General features: G+C 46.1%; 1 protein-coding gene across 1 annotated transcript in view; it reads right to left on the bottom strand.

Moving 5' to 3' along the window:
- dtd1 (D-aminoacyl-tRNA deacylase 1) overlaps positions 1-17,096 on the bottom strand; it is a 202,532-nt gene that overhangs the window by 161,860 nt on the left and 23,576 nt on the right. Inside the window, exon 3 of the mRNA XM_068045753.1 lies at positions 12,226-12,461. Within this exon, the coding sequence (XP_067901854.1) occupies positions 12,226-12,461 (236 nt within the window). The remainder of the gene's footprint in view (positions 1-12,225; positions 12,462-17,096) is intronic.

Here is a 17,096-nt window from a genome sequence, read left to right on the forward strand (position 1 = left end):
TTAATGAAGAATTCTATCATGTTATGGTCGCTCCTCCCCAAGGGACCCCACACCATAAGATTGTTAATTAATCCTTTCTCATTGCACCATACCCAGTCTAGGATAACCTGGTCTCTAGTTGGTTCCTCAACGTATTGGTCTAAAAAACCGTCACGTACACACTCCAGGAAATCCTCCTCCACAGTATTATTGCTAATTTGGTTTGACCAATCTAAATGTAGATTAAAGTGCCATGATTACAGTTGTACCCTTACAGTATGAGTCTCTAATTTCCTGTTTAATGCCATCCCTTACATCTCCACTACTGTTTGGGGGCCTATCGACAACCCCACCAATGTTTTCAGCCTCTTGGTGTTTCTTAGCTCCACCCATACAGATTCCACATCATGATTTTCCGAGCCAATATCCTTCCTCATTATTGCATTGATTTCCTCCTTTACTAACAACGCTACCCCTCCTCCTTTTCCTTTTTGCCTGTCCTTCCTAAATATTGAATACCCCTGGATGTTCAGTTCCTATGCTTGGTCACCCTGCAGCCCTGTCTCCGTAATCGCAACTATATCATAACCATTTATATCTATTTGCGCTGTTAATTCACCTACCTTATTGCGAATGCTCCGCTCATTAAGACACAATGACTTTAGACGTCTTTTTAACATTGTTAGTCATCTTAGCTTTATTTTGCACTTTGGCACCATTTGTTTCTCGCCCTTGTTTTCACTGCCTTCCACTTTTGCTTCTTACCTTTCTGTTTTTCATTTCTATCCTTGTTTCCTCCTCCTCTGTCTCCCTGCTCAGATTCCCATCCCCCTGCCATTCTAGTTTAAACCCTCCCCGACAGCACGAGCAATCACCCCACCCGGAGGAAATTGGTCCTGGTCCTGCCCAGATGTAACCCGTCCAGCTTGTACTGGTCCCACCTTCCCCAGAACTGATCCTAATGTCCCAGGAATCTGAATCCCTCTCCCCTACACCATTTCTCCAGTCAAGTATTCATCTGATATATCCTATTTCTGCTCTCACTAGCACGTGGCACTGGTAGTAATACTGAAATTACTACCTTTGAGGTCCTACTTTTTAATTTGCGTCCTAACTCCCTATATTCAGCTTGTAGGATCTCATTCCTTTTTTACCTATATCGTTGGTACCGATATGTACCATGACTACTGGCTGCTCGCCCGCCCCCTCTCAGAATGCCCTGCAGCTGCTCAGAGACATCCTTCACCCTAGCACCAGGGAGGCAACATACCATCCTGAAGTCTCTTTTGCGGCTACAGAAACGCCTGTCTGTTCCCATTACGATTGAATCCCTTATCACTATAGCCCTGCCACTTTTCTTCCTCCCCTCCTGTGCAGCAGAGCCACCCATGGTGCCATGAACTTGGCTCTTGCTGCTTTCCCCTGAGCCATCTCCACCAACAGTATCCAAAGCAGTATATCTGTTAGAGAGGGGGACGGCCGCAGGGGACTCCTGCACTACCTGTCTTCCTCTACTCTGCCTGGGGATCACCCATTCCCTTTCTGCCTTTGCAGCATTTGCCTATGGTGTGACCACCTCACTAAACGTGCTAGCCACGATGATCTCAGCATCGCGGATGCTCCACAGTGAATCCACCCGCAGCTCCAGCTCCGTAATGCAGGTAGCCAGTAGCTGCAGATGGATACACTTCCTGCACACATGGTCGTCAGGGACACTGGAAGCGTCCTTGATTTCCCACATAGTGCAGGAGGAGCATATCACGGATGCGAGCTCTCCTGCCATGACTTACCTCTAGATTACTTAGTTACTCCCTTTAATTAAAAAAACTAACAACTCCAGAATCTGATCTAAATAACCATTCTTCATCTCTGATGCTAGACTTGCACTGCGTTCTGACAGGAGAAAATGTAACAGTCAATGTCCTCCACCACACGGACACTTTTCAGGAATCACTGGATTGCAATTGTGACTGGGAATCTTGGGCGATTCCCTGTTCCTCACTTGTCCAGGAAGGAGGAAACTACGGGGTGCCCCCAGATAGCGCTGCTCCGTCAAAGGTCAGCTTGCCCAACACAGACTGAGGATTTAATCCAGCACCTCTCCGATCCGTATTGGTTCATTCATCCGCTACTTGTTTTACTGTGCAGCAACATATTTAATCCTTGTCAAGTTTCCCTGTAGCGTACAGCACCTTTCCCTGACTAAGAGGGCAGGCAGTTGCTTTCCTCACGGGTTTCAGTCAGGATTGTGCGAATGCAGCCCAAAGTAACCATTCCTTGGTTCACCATTCAGTCCACAAGCATGACCCTGAGCTTCCAGTCACTTGCCATTTTAATTCTCCCCCCCCCACCGCCATTCCTACTCTGTCCTAGGCCTCCTACATTGTTCCACTGAAGCTCATAAGAAGTGAGGAACAAACACCTCACCTTTTAACTAGACACTTGGCAACCCTCCAGACTCAACATTGAGTACAACAATTTCAGATCATAACCTCTGCTCCCATTGTTTCAGAAAGCAGAGACTGGTAATGATTCTGTTGTTCATTTAATCTTTCCCTGCCTTCCCTTTTGTTCTTTCCTCCCCTCCTCGCACTCACACCCCCTACTCCTCCTTTCCCCGCCTCTGCGCTTGCTTAAAACCTGATACGCCTGTAACATTTTTTCCAATTCTGGTTAAATGTTAGCTCTGTTTCTCTCTCCACAGGTTCTGCCTGGCCTGCTGAGTATTTCCAGCATTTCCTGTTTTTGTTTCAGATTTCCAGCATCTGCAGCATTTTGCCTTTGTAACCATCCCTTCGATTTGTTTCTCTTTCCTTACTGGGCCCATGGTCTCAGTTCATCACTGTCTCACACTGATGTGGCTGAGGTCAGGAACTCCCCATACGGAGAACAACAGATGCTAATATCTACCCTATTATTCCATGCTATACTGGGGCTCCATGGCATTTTGCCAACACCTTCTCACTTCCATCCTTAATTCTTGGATTCCTCCTTTATGTCTCCATTTAGTTTCATGTTGGTTATGTTTCTTCTCCTCTTACTTGTCAAGTCTTTGCCCTGCTCTCCAGTCCCCAGTGGAAGAGTTGAGACTGATATACAGACAATATCCCTGGAAGAGACCTTGGTTCACAAAACTCATCCTGGATACCCTAACTGTTAATTTCTCATGTTGGAATATGCCTACTGCATAAGGTACAGCACAAAACGCACAGTGTAAGTCATCTTGGATAAAGGTGTCTGATAAATGTCTAAATACTAATAATAATAAACGAGGGAAATTTCCAGACCATTTCTATGATTGTTATTATCTATAAGGCAGATGGTACAGCACCACTGCAGTTGTCATAGCTACATCGCTGACTGAATGGCGGATGATTCGAGACTCAGTGTGAAGCGAGATTGGCGTTGTCAAGAAAGTGCAATTGCTGCTGCAACAACCAGTTTCAAAAGGATTTTCCATATTTATGACCAACCGCGAAAGAAACATCGGCATTATGTTCAAAATGCCAGTCAGTATTTTCCATTTCGAGTGGAGGCAGGTCATCTATAGAAGAACACGAAGGTACTACTAAGTTCAAGGTCCATTACCAATTCTTTTCACAAAGCTGAGCTGACATAGACTAGACCTTATAGACAGTGGGTACAAACGGGTGACATTCCTGAACAATATGTTAATTGTGTGTCAATGGTTTGATTATATGCAGGGGAAGGATGTTAATTGGGGTTTTAGTTGAGCACTGAAAAGCAGACACTCACTGGGACTGGTGGAGGTTTTGAGTGAGGAGCTACAGGTTTGTAATCCTTTTACACTGGACAATAAATGTGAAACAGAGTAAATGTAAGCTCCAGCATTATCTTTCCATAACAAGCTTTCTGGAATTTAACACAGTACTACCACATCATTTATAAATGGTGTCTGAATGCGCTTGAATAGTGTGATGTCACATCTGAAGTAATCATATGCTCATTTGTTTTGTGTTAGTGGTCTATATATGTTGAAATATAGGTTGCCAAAAACTTTTGCCTTGCCTGTGCTACGCAACCTATGTTTTCCGTCCTCGTTACTTTTTCTGTGCTCCCACCCAGCATGTCCCCGGATTCACTTTTGAAAATATGGTCACCCTAATATATAGGGCATGACATGATGCCTAGTGAGAAAGCGTTCAGGACCACGGCAGCTAGTACATATCAGATAAAACTGAACTGCAAAAAATAAAGCACAGCTTTTACTGCCAAGGGATTAGGATGAAAGGGAATTGTTAAAGTGTATCTTTATAATTTACCACTTTTTAATTTTACAATCGCATGCATTATACTCCCCTCTTCTATAAAACGATTTTTGCTTTCTCATTTCAAATTGGGGGAATTCAGGGGTAGAGGAGAAACAAAAAGCCAGTAGAAAGATCGAGGGGCACTCGTTTTTACGGGTGAACGGACACAACGAGGGTTCACTTTGGGGACAAACATCCAGTGCTCGTTTGACCTGATTTTGCTCGGGGAAATTTTCAGGCATTCAGGTCAACTGCCTAAAGCATAAATAAGGGGCCAAGCACCAGTTTTGGGCCCCCTCTACCAAATTGGACCTCGCAGAGTGGAGCAAGAGTTGGGCCTCCACTTCCCAGGATTCTTCAGTAAGTAGAGGCCACCAACAAAAGATATGGTTTACAAAAGGTTTTCTCTTTTCCAGAAAGGTTCCACGACATCCCAATCGCTCCTGCCTCACCGCCCCCCACCCGACCCACTTTGCCGCTCTCTTCCATCCCTTACAGGACTCATCCTTGGGCTAGCCTCTCAGTTGGGGCAAGCAGCATGCACTCTGTTGGTGTGCCTGTTCCAGGCCCAAAATCAGGCCGAAAACAATTTCCACCCCAGGGTGCTCGAAGGAGAGGGCAAGAAACCCAAGGAGCGCATTATGAAAGATAGAACAAGCTGGAGGACATAAACAAGAGAGGTATAAAGTCAGGGAGGGCAGGAAAGAGCCGAACTTCAATACTAACCAAACGTGACAGGAGGCGAGAGAGAGAAAGGGGGAAAAGCTTTGGGATACATTTACCACTGCCGAGAGGGAACGGTGCAAACATTTGAAAGTAGATGTGGCAATGGGGTCTGCTGCCTGTATACTATATACCTCTGACTCACTGTGCAAAACTAAGCGTCAAAAGGAAAGTTTGTGTAAGGTTAAGTTTTTATATCCTCAACCACAGGCTCTAAAATTCTCAGCCCATCAATTCAGCTTGCCCTATTAAGCGTCAGGCTTTGGGCCACTGCAGCACAATAATACACTTGCTGCATTACATGTAATAGGGAGATTTGGAACTACTCTAAAATGGAAAATCCTTCTTATGGTCATTGTTTTCTCAGTATCTGCAGTCTGTAAAGAAAATCACATAATCACATTGCTAATCCAGTTAGTTTGCCCAACTGACATGAAGTTCAAGGCTCAGATATATTATTTGGACTCACTGAGCTACTGCTAATTCGAGCTACAATTGATACAATCCCGCCTCTGTGAGGGAGAAACCTGTTCGGAAGCGAGAAGAAAACAAACAAAACTGTTTCCTTTTCAGGACCATGAGCTGCCAAAAGTTATTCAGTCGCTGGTCTCAATGTGATTTGCACCATTTAGTTATTTACTGAGAAACATAAATTGCCGGAAACACTGAGCAGGTCCGGCAGCATCTGTGGAGAGAGAAACATTTCGGGGCAATGTCCTCTCATCGGAATACAAAATGGGTTTGCCAAATAGCTTTTAGAGAACACAATCCCTGTTCAGTTTTGTTTAAAATTAATAACTTGGAACCATACAGTGTAGAAGGAGGCCATTCGGCCCATAGTATTTGTGCTGGCTCGTTGAAAGAGCCATCTAATTAGTCCCATCCCTCTGCACTTTCCCTATAACCCTGAAAACTTCTCCTTATCAACTTAATCAATCACAAATGACATCCTGTGTGACTGCGACCATAGTAAACTATCTCTTCTCATCATTCTCAACCTGTCGACAGCCCTTAACACAGGTGACCACACCATCCTCCTCAAGGCCTCTCCTCCTTTGTCAAAGTGGGTGGGACTGTTTGGTCCATTCTTGTGTACCCTGTCATAGCCAAAATATTTCCTGCAATGCCTTCTCTTCCCTCTCCTGCACCCTTACCTCTGGAGACCCCAAAGATCTACCCTTGCCCCCCCCCCCCCACCCCTCAGCAACATCATCCAAAAACACGTCAGGTTTCATATGTACGTGGACAACGCTCAGCTCTCACCATATCTCTTGATCCCTCCGCTGTCTCTAATTTGTCACGATGCTACCAGAATCCTAACTCGCACCAAGTCACATTCACCGATCACCACTGTGCTTGCAAACCTACACTGGCTTGTGGTCCAGCAATTCCTCAATTTCAAAATTCTAATCCTTATATTCAAATCTCTCCAGAGCCTTGCTTCCTCTGTCTCTGTAACCTCCTCCAGTCCTATATCCCTCTGCGTTCCTCCAATTCTGGCCTCTTGTGCATCCCCCAATTTTGTCGTTCTACTATTGGCAGCCGTGCTTTCAGCTCTCTAGGTCCCAAGCTCTGGAACTGCCTCCCTAAATTTCTCCCCCTTTAAGTCGCTCCTTCTAACCTACCTCTTTGACCAAGGTTTTGGTCCCCAGCCCTAAAATCCCCTTATGTGACTCAGTGTCAAATATTGTTTAATAATGCTTCTGTGAAGCACTTTGGGATGTTTTACTACGTTAAAGGTGCGATATAAATGCAAATTGTTGTTGAGACTATTTTGATTTTGTTTTAAGTGTCTCACACACACAAGTGCGATGATACAAATATTATGAACAAAATCTGAAGAGTTATAAATACTGACTTTGTCTTTTTTTTTTAAATGGACCTTCCTTTTAAAAAGTAAACAATGCTCCAAAATAGCCGCCAAAGAAAAAAGGGTTTGGCCTCTGCATCTTCAAACTGTCTGACAGGGACAAAGGAAAAACGTCAAAGCTAAAAGGTGTCAATTACACCCATCCTAAAACATTCCAGAACTGCATGTCTTTTTCTGAAACAAAGATGTGAAGTAGCCACATCCTGGACCATTGTGTGATCACTATGGGGAAGAGACCAGAGTGTCTCCTACCCAGAGGCGAGAAGTAACACAGCTTTACCTTAAAAAGCAGCCTAGAGAGGGACACTCCAGAAAGAAGAAAAGCAGTAAACCAGAAGCTTGTTGCCAGCAACCCGAAGGCACGTGCCCTGCTGTAGAATTCTGCATCTACACTTTATACAACAGTGAACTAGAAGTTGGATAATGGCCTAAAGAGAAAAAATTCACAGGGCCACGGGGGAAAGGCGGGGGCAGTGAGACTACCTGAGTTGCTCCTGCAGAGAGCCGGCTCGGATCCAACAGCTGAATAGCCTCCCTCTGTGTGTAAATTTCTATGATAATGAGATACGGGCTGTAGTGAATCTCCAAGCGTAAAATGTAACACTGCAGCCAAAGTGTAAAAGCCTTATACAGAGATTGCATTGTCGTGGAGAACCTAAAATAGAGGTGAGTTTTTAAATTTGATGCGTTTAAAAAAAAAATCACAGTTTTCTCTTTTCAGTTAAATAAATCTACAGAAGTATTTTTTCACCACTGGTAAAATGCAGTATGTGTATCTCTAAGTAGAGACAGAAATAGGTCAAACCCAGAAATGTATTATTGCAAAGATTTGTAATACATTTCCTTCCGTGATGAAGACTTGTGGGAATATGCTGCAGACCTGTTAAATTTATTATTCATGAAAGCAGGTTGAAGAGAGCACTCCCCTGTGATGAAATCTGTTTTACATACTGCCCATTTGAAAAAGAAAATCCCAAGAGCCCATCCATCTCATCACTTTAAGATTTGATCCATGAAGAAGAAAAAAGGTTATACAGAAAAGAAGGGGAACTGATAGGGCGGACTGGGAGAAACTATTTCCGCTAGGACTAGTGGGCATAGTCAAAAAATTACAGCCAGGCCTTTCAAGAGTGGCCATTTTGAACAATCAGTAGCAAGCTCCTCCCAGTTATCAATGTCAATGCTGCTGCGCTTCAAAGAGAGCTTCAGAGTGTCTTTGAACGTTTTCTTTGTCCTCCCCTGGAACGCTGGCCATTTGAGAGTTGAGAAAACAGGACCTGGCGGGGGAGCTGGTTTTCGGCCAGTCTATCGTGTTCATTTTGTAATCAAACTTGATTATTACATTTGAGTATTCACACAGCAAATTTGTTAATCACAAACTAGAGGGCATAGATTTAAGGTGAGAGGGAGGAGGTTTAAAGGGGATCAAAGGGGTAAATTTTTCACACAAAGAATATTGGATATCTGGAATGAGCTGCCAGAGGAGGTGGTGGAGGCAGGAACAGTAGCAACACTTAAGAGGCATCTGGACAGGTACTTGAATGAGAAAGGCATAGAGGGATATGGAATTAATGCAGGCAGGTGGGATTAGTATAGATAGGCATTATGGTTGGCATGGACGCAGTGGGCCGAAAGGCCTGTTTCTATGCTGTACGACTCTATGGCTCTATCGAAGTTGGTTTTGCAGGAGTTTTGCCTGAATGCTTGTGGAACTGGCTTCAAGAAGGACACTAGCACTTGTTCGATGATCCTCCCATTGAATCCGGAGGATCCGGCAGAGGCATTGCTGATGGAATTTCTCTAGCGCTCTTATGTGTCACTGATACACAGTCCAGGTTTCACTGCAGTACAGGAGTGTGGCGACAACATCTGCACTGTGCACTGGGACTTTTGGTGACTTGCGGTGGTCTTTGTTGTCAAACACTTGCTGCCGCAGTTTGTAGAAGGCTGAGCTGGCGCAGCTGATCAGGTGTTGGATCTCCTCGTCAATGGTGGCCTTTCGAAAGAGGTGGCTGCCAAGGTATGGGAAGTGCACAACATATTCCAGTGTCTCTCGTTCAACATATATGGGAGGTGGAATATTTGGCTGACCAGCTGTGGGTTGATAGGAGTTTTGTTTTGGCAACATTCAAGGACAGGCCGAGTCTCTTGTATGCAGAATTGAAGAGATGGAGCGCGGCTTGCAAATCTGGTGCAGAGTGAGCAACATTGCAGTCACTGGCAAACTGTAGTTCAATGACCCATAGGAGTGGTCAAGGTCAGTGAACCCATCTTCAAATGCCATATCCTACCAACTGTACCACTAGTCTCTAAAACGGCTCAATCCACCACACCTCCTTCACTCACCTTCAACAATCTCTGTCAATCAGGCCTCAAACCTAACATCCATATGCTTCACCTCACCCTCACCCACTTAGCACTGCTGCAAGCCTCACATCCCCATCTCACAGCTTGCACACACTGCCAGCTATTCAACCATGGATGACATCACCCAAAAAGATTGCACAACACTCACCGAGACACTTTGCTTTCCCTTGCAGGACAAGGTGCACACAACCAGAGGCAACAGGAGATAATCAGCAGGTGACAAGCACACTTGCATGTCCTGAGTTCCATGGAGGTGGTGGGGCCGGCTATTACAAAGTGATTCTTGACAACGCAGCCGGTGGGGAGGTCACATGGGCTCCTGGTCTCTGCACGTGCACTGCTTTCTGCATTGCCAGGGCCAGTTGGCGCATGCGCGGATGACATCATCACGTAAATTGCCAGGACTGGTACATGCATGCCCAGATGACGTCATCGCATAACGCAGGGTGTGCGGGGAGAGAGCGGGGGAGGAAGCGGACGAAGACCTTGGTGGCGGCGGGTGCGCTCTGCTCCTGCCCCCCCCCGCCCGCTGCGGCCATTCCCCCCCCACCCCGCTCTCTGCGGCCATTCCTCCCACCCCCCCCCCCCGCTCTCTGCGGCCATTCCCCCCACCCCCCCCCCCCCCCGCCCGCTCTCTGCGGCCATTCCTCCCACCCCCCCCCCCCCCCCGCCCGCTCTCTGCGGCCATTCTCCCCACCCACCCCCCGCCCCCCGCTCTCTGCGGCCATTCTCCCCACCCTCCCCCCCCACCGCTCTCTGCGGCCATTCTCCCCCCCACCCCTCCCCCACCCCCGCTCTCTGCGGCCAGGCTGCATTGGCGTATGTGCCAATGCAGCGCCACCTAGTGGAGCACCTATTGCTGAGGCCATGGCAAGCGGCGGGGCTAAAAGCATCAAAGGTGGCGGTATCCTCATACTTAAGCTCCTTCTCACATCCAACTTCCCACTCATCCCACACTCTCTTCTGATTTGCAAGCTTGCAGATGGTGTAAACATGCACCTCTTACTTCCCCCTGCTTGATTTGAACCCTGATGTTACCCTCATCCATGCTTTTGTTACATCTGGACTTGACTAGTCCAATGCTCTGCTGACCAGCCTCCCACCTTGTACTCACCATTAACTTGCTCTCATCCAAAACACTATTGCCCATATCCCAAGTTGTGTCAAACCCTGTTCTCCCATTACCCCAGTGCCCGCTGACCCACACTGGCTCCAGGTCCAGCAATGCCTCACTTTTTAAAAATTCTATTCCTTGTTTTCATGACCTCCCCCTCCCGAGCTCTAGAACCTTCTCCAGCCCTACAACACTCAGCGGCCTACATACAACTGCCAAGGCCCTAACCTCGGGAATTCCCTCCCTAAACTTGTCCATCTCCTTTCAGACGCTCCTTAAAAACCTATCTCTTTGACCAAGCTTTTGTTTAGCTGTCCTAACATCTGTTTGGAACGCGTGGGATGTTTTACTATGTTAAAGGTGCTACATGAATGCAAGATGTTGTTGTTGTCGTCACTCTTAGCCAAACCAGAATTCGAGCAATACAGCTTCCGCTGGCATGAAGGCACTTAGAATCATGAAATCATACTGCTACAGAAGGAGGCCATTCGGCCCATTGCGCCTGTGTTTCCCCTTTCAAGTATTTATCCAACTCCCTTTTGAAAGCTAATATTGAATCTGCTTCCATCACCCTCTCAGGCTGCATGTTACATTCCAATATCTTCCATTAGCTTCAGCTCCACCGAGTACCAGTGATTATTATCTATTGTAAATGCGTCACTGAACGGCTCAGAGAAGATTACTTTATTAAACATATTTTATGATCTTCTTTTACTTTTGGGGGAATAAAAGGAGATCAGAAGGGGTAAGAAATAAAGGGACTGATTGGATAGGACTCAAGAAACTGACAAGGAAACTAGTGGGTGCAATGACCACAGCTGGCAGGAACAGGACCGGTTCAAGAGGTTAGTGGGGATCCTGTCGGACAGGGGTTCTCTTACCGAGGGTCTGCGAGAAGCTTTCAGGGGGTCTGGCAAGAGTGACCAATGTGTAGAATGTAGGCCTTGCAACATCTGCCTACACCTCTTTCTCTATAATGAATTTTTAAACCCGCACTTGAATGCCACAACCATTCAATTCAGCCAACAGCCAGTAACTGAGCCTCGCTACTCACACAGGCACAAGAAACCTTGCAAACGGTCACTACTCCCTTCCCCCGAGCCTTGATCTGGTGCCCATTCCCCTCCCCCGAGCCTCAATCTGGTGCCGATTCCCCTCCCCGAGCCTCAATCTGGTGCCCATTCCCCTCCCCCAAGCCTCAATCTGATACCCATTCCCCTCCCCTGAGCTCATTCTGGTGCCCAATCCCCTCCCCCAAGCCGTGATCTGTACCCAGTCCTCCCCCGAGCCTCGATCTGGTGCCCATTCCCCTCCCCCAAGCCTCAATCTGGTGCCGATTCCCCTCCCCTGAGCCTCAATCTGGTGCCGATTCCCCTCCCCGAGCCTCAATCTGGTGCCCAATCCCCTCCCCCAAGCCGTGATCTGTACCCATTCCCTTCTCCCAAGCCTCGATCTGGTGCCTATTCCCCTCCCCAGGCCTTGATATGGTGCCTATTCCCCTCCCCCGAGCCTTGAACTGGTATCCAGCACCAACAAGTTTCACATTAAGTAAGTTTACAATAACTATATAAGTTTAATTGTCTATCTAATTTTTATACAGAAAAAATACTGGTGTCACAAGGGGTCTGTAGATTTTTTATAACAGGGGGTGTCTCAGAAGCTAAAAGGTTGAGACCCCCTGTTGTACGAAGTGCTTTACTCCAATGGGCTGTGATAGTCACACACTGATGGAACACGCCATTTCTCTACGAACAGACTGTCAGTAGAAAGAAAATTGGACAAACTGTAAAACGGTGGCTAATCCACTAACTCCCCTGCTAAAGTTAAATCTACCCCTACTGACTTCTTCTCCCCACACTCCAGGCAGCACAGCAGAAACATGATTGAGAATTTTTCCATACCTTTAACAAGCTCTGGTTTGTAGGCCTTTCTGATGTTTTGTAACAAGCCGTTGTAGAAGGTCTCCGACTGCTCAGCTCCCATTGCCAAGTGGAAATCAGGTTTGTTGCCCTTCAGAATACATTGCAGTGTGAACTGACTGACGACGAGAATCTCGTACTGCTTGTCCATCACGCTCTTACACCAGTGCTTCCCATTTTCATCTTCAAACAACCTTAAGTTCAGAATCTTGCGAACCCTGTTGCAAAATCAAATCAATAGATAATTTAGGAAAACATTCAACCAACTTGTATATGACAAACTACTCCAGACTGTGTCATTAATTCCACAATCGTAGTAATGTCTTAGCCATACTTCTTTTTTGCAGCAGTAGGAATGGAAATGCAGTGTTATAATGGCCAGTACACACACGCACACACGCTAGGAGTGTCTGCCTAGATTCTGTGCACTATTCCTGGGCTGGGACTTGAACCCACAACCTTCTGTCTCAGAGTGCACTACTAAGTCACGGCTGATACCTATGTAGAACAGGAAGATCCCAGATTTGTTGTCCATGGTGGTGGTAAAAACTCTAAAAATAGTTTCGGTGAATGACCACTTGGGTGAGGTATCAGAGCGCAAACCAGGTCCAACACGGACTCAGTGCCTTCAAGAGAAGAAGACTAATAGGGAGAAAATTGGCAGAGAAAGAAGAAAGCCAGCTTTGCACCAGTTGCAGTTATACTACAGCCAATAGGCAGCACAAGTGGTGGAGGAATAGCAAGAGGCAAAACAAACTGACATGTAGCTCAATAGCAAAATAAGTCAGGTCTTCATCGTGACAACTGCTTCTATCTCTTTTTTTTTTACAAATTTACAGCGCAGTATTTTGTCTAATGACTTTGTTCCACAGACATTTCAATTTCAAAAGCCTGTTTTTTGAGCACAAACCAATCAAACTACCAGTATTGCTATGGAGCTGAGTCGAGAACAGTTTGAAAGAAAATAATCTTTTTGGACCCCAGTATATTTTCTGAGATATCCTGGATGCTGTGGCCTGGGGTTGCAGTAGTTTTCTTGGCACAATTCACCCGATAGCAGCCAAGCCAATGCAAAAGAACGATGAATTTTAAGCGCCTGTCCAGCATAACCCAAGTTTCCAGGACTTTCTGCACTGGTTTTAAAAATATTGCTGTAGCCCAGATTGAATTAATCGCCATTGAGTTTCTGCTATTTGCACTCGTTTCTGAGCCTTCAAGAAGACTGCAAAGATTAAGCTTTTATTTTTAGGCGCAATGACACAAATAGGTATGTTTTCCAAGCCTTTGAATTTTTTTTAGTTTACTAAGAAACAGACTAATGTATGTCAATATAACTAGCAATTGGTTCTGTATAACTTCATTTTCAGTTATTTAAAATGGGGATCCTTACAGGTGGGGGACTATACATTCTGATTAACAAGCTTATTTTTTGTGATAAACCCATTTTTAGCTATATTAATCAAAACACACTGAATTACCACTCTTAAATATAATGGAGGACATTTTTTTACAAAAGGATTTTTTTTTAATTATGTCCTGAAACACTGGCCAGAATTTTACGGTGGATGGACGGGAGCCGGACTCCGACGTGAAAGTCGGTGGCGACCCACTTCCGCTTAGCCTGGGCATCCGTCCCGTATTTTAATGGTCCCCGGGCTTTAATTGTCCCAAGGCGGGACTTCCACCCACTTGAGGGAGGAGGTCCCGCCTCAGTGAGCTGCGGACCAATCAGCAGGCCGGCAGCTCTTAGTCCCAGCAGCGCCACCGGGAGCGGTGGCCACTGCTGGGACTGCAGCCAAGCCAAGGCATTGGATCCAAGAGGGGGTAAGTAGGGGCATGCCTCACCAGGGGGATCGGTCCTTCCCTGGTGAGGTTGGAGTGGTCCTTTGGGGGGAGGGGGTGTCTTGGGTCCCAGGGGTGGGTTGTGAGATGGGGGCAGCCCTCAATCTGGAACCTTGTGCCCCACTGCCATGCCCCGCCCCCAGGGCGCGGAAAGGCTGGCAGCTATCGCTGGGCGGCCTTTCATGTCCCCAGCACACCCACTTGCCACTGGTAAAATACCCATGGAGGCGGGCGAGGGCCCTTAAGTGGCCACTTAACCGTCACTTAAGGGTCTTATTGGCCTTGGGCGGGCAGGCCATTTCCCACCCACCACCTGACCTCCGTAAACTTGTCCGGAGGCGGAATCAGGGCGGGTAGGCCTGCCAGAGCCTGCCACTCAATTTTACACCACCCCCATGCCACCATCCAACCCGCTGGGGCAGCATAAAATTCCAGCCACTGTCCAGCTGCATGCTTCATGGCAGATTTTGCGTTTGCCAAAATGCAAATGACTTGGAGCAGAAGCTGGCGCAGTAAAAGAAATTTCTCAAAACTACTGCACTTTTGGGCATAATTCGCGGCCAGATCACCATTTGTGGCCAAAGCAGAAACTCTACCCTGTAAATCCATCTAACCTTCTCTACAACAACAACTTGCATTTATATAGCATCTTTAGCACAGTAAAACATGCCATAGTGCTTCACAGGAGAGATTAACAAAATTTGACACCAAGCCCCATAAGGAGATATTAGGGCATGTGATCAAAAGCTGGGTCCCCGAGGTAGGTTTTAAGCAGCATCTTAAAGGCAGAGAGAGGTGGAGAGGGAAGGAATTTCAGAGCTTAGGGCCAAGGTAGCTGAAGGTCCAGCCACCAATGTTAGGGTCTAAGGTTCTGTTAATGGATGTTAAATACCTGATATTGATGATAATAGGGTGAACAAGTGTTGGATGTTGATTAGTTAATTGTACTCAAATGTGTATATAGTAAGAGCCAGCCAGTACAGGCAGGGTGTTGTTAGGAGTGGAGAAGTAAGCTCTGTGGCGAGCAATAAACAGTCTCCACCAAAGCATCCTAGTCTCAGCATTTTCTTCACAAACAGGCTTGGAAGTTTCTCTTACAGCCAATGGTGATGGGTTAATGACCGCAACAATTGAACATGGCCTAGAATCAGTCAAATCCCAAATCAAAACTGTTAAACAAACCCCATTAATTACCTGGAAGAAATTGCAGGCTGCTACCAGATGGTAAGCACATCAGAGTCAAAAACATATTATAAAAAAGTTTATTTTAACAAACGATCATGATGCTGATTGCAACATGACAAGATCATGCCCAAACTTGGTTTGTAAGTTTTCAGCGAAAAGTTTTATCTGTACACGGTGGGGCAAATTACGAGTCATCTCGTGAGCTTGGTCAAATCGCGACAGTTGGCAAATCCCATCATTTTGCTACTGCACCATGGACAATACTTTGCCACAAAACTAAAGGCTGCTTGAATGGACAGCACAGGTAAGCGGCTTGTGTTACAGCCACGTGATGTGATATGGGTGGTTCCCACTGTTCAACTCCCCACCTGACTGCAGCAAGTGTATTTGTATTAAGAGTTTTAGTCCCTTGGGGTTTTATTTTTCAAATAACCAGACAGCGACAGGTTTTCTTATAGGTTTTAAAAACAGAAAGTCAATTGTTTATTGATCAATATGTCTTATCCCAAAATTATCACAACTTCATTCATTCACACATCTGATCGCACGCACACACAAGAAACAGATAGAGAAAGGAAAGTGGTAGATGGGTTTTAGTGGGGAAGAAGGGTTACAATAATCCTGTTGAATTCTCTTGAGAAGCGAGTTCTAGATAGTTGCAGGTCTGAAATGAGTGTAGATTTCTCTCTTGATTGAAGGTTCTGGTGAAGATGGTGGGTCACTTCCAGCTCACTCTGCTGTATTATGTAGATGTCAGATTATTTCAGTAAGGCAGGTGCTTTCTGACTTGCTGGAATGCCAGCTGTTATAAGTAGCTTCACCTACCGGGTCAGTCTCTCTCTCTCTAACTGTCTTTGATTAAAGGTAAAACTGGGTCACCTCTCACCTCCTGTTAGGAGACATTCTGGTTCCTTTTCCATGGTGATCACACAATGGCCCAGGACGTGGCTATTTCACACCTCCTTTGTTTTCGAAGAAGACATTCAATTCTGGAATGTTTTTAGGATCGGTATGAGATGGGATTCATTAACACCTTTTGGCTTTGAAGATTTGACCTTTGTCTTTGTCAGATTGTTTGGTTACACAGAAGGCTTTTTCTTTGGTGGCCATTTTGGACCATTGTTCACTTTTTCAAATAAAGGTTCATTTTTCTTAAAGACAACATTTGTTCTTTCATAGCTCTTCATAGTTAGTCTGTGAATGTTGTATCATCGTACTTCTTATGTACATAACACTTGTCAGGGTCAATCAGTTTGTCGGTGTCATTAAACAGAAGGCTTTCAGTAATGAACTATATAAAGATTTCTGGGTGAAGCTTCACTGGTAACACTCAATGACCAAAGGCTACAGATTCACCCTTCACCCACAATGACTTTGGTTCAGTGCAGGTCAAAAGGTTGCAAATGTTTTACACATATCAATGCCTCTGGCTCTTTAGATTTTATGCTGCAGCTGAAATTATGGGGGGAATTTTCCCAGGCACTTGGGGGGGGGGGGGGTGGTTTGGGGAGCAGGAGGGGAACTCCAAAAAAGTTTTAAAAATGGCGTCGGACCGGAACTCGTTCCCTCCTCCCCCTGCTTTGCCTGGAGACGGCTTGTGTGCCGGGCCAGCTACCTACCCAACAGCAGCAGCAAGCCAATTGAGCTTGCTATCGAATCAATTAGCAGCCATTTTTCCAGGGAAGTGGTATTTTACCAGCAGTGCATGGGACCCCCACAGTGTCTGCAGCTCGACGACTAACAGGAGGCGATTGCACAGCAGGAGGTGGAGGTGGGGGTGGAGGTGGGGGTGGGGGTGTAAACAACATGCAATCTGAACTCAGCAA

This window comes from Heterodontus francisci, chromosome 13, assembly GCF_036365525.1.
Source record: "Heterodontus francisci isolate sHetFra1 chromosome 13, sHetFra1.hap1, whole genome shotgun sequence".
Classification (NCBI taxonomy): domain Eukaryota; kingdom Metazoa; phylum Chordata; class Chondrichthyes; order Heterodontiformes; family Heterodontidae; genus Heterodontus; species Heterodontus francisci.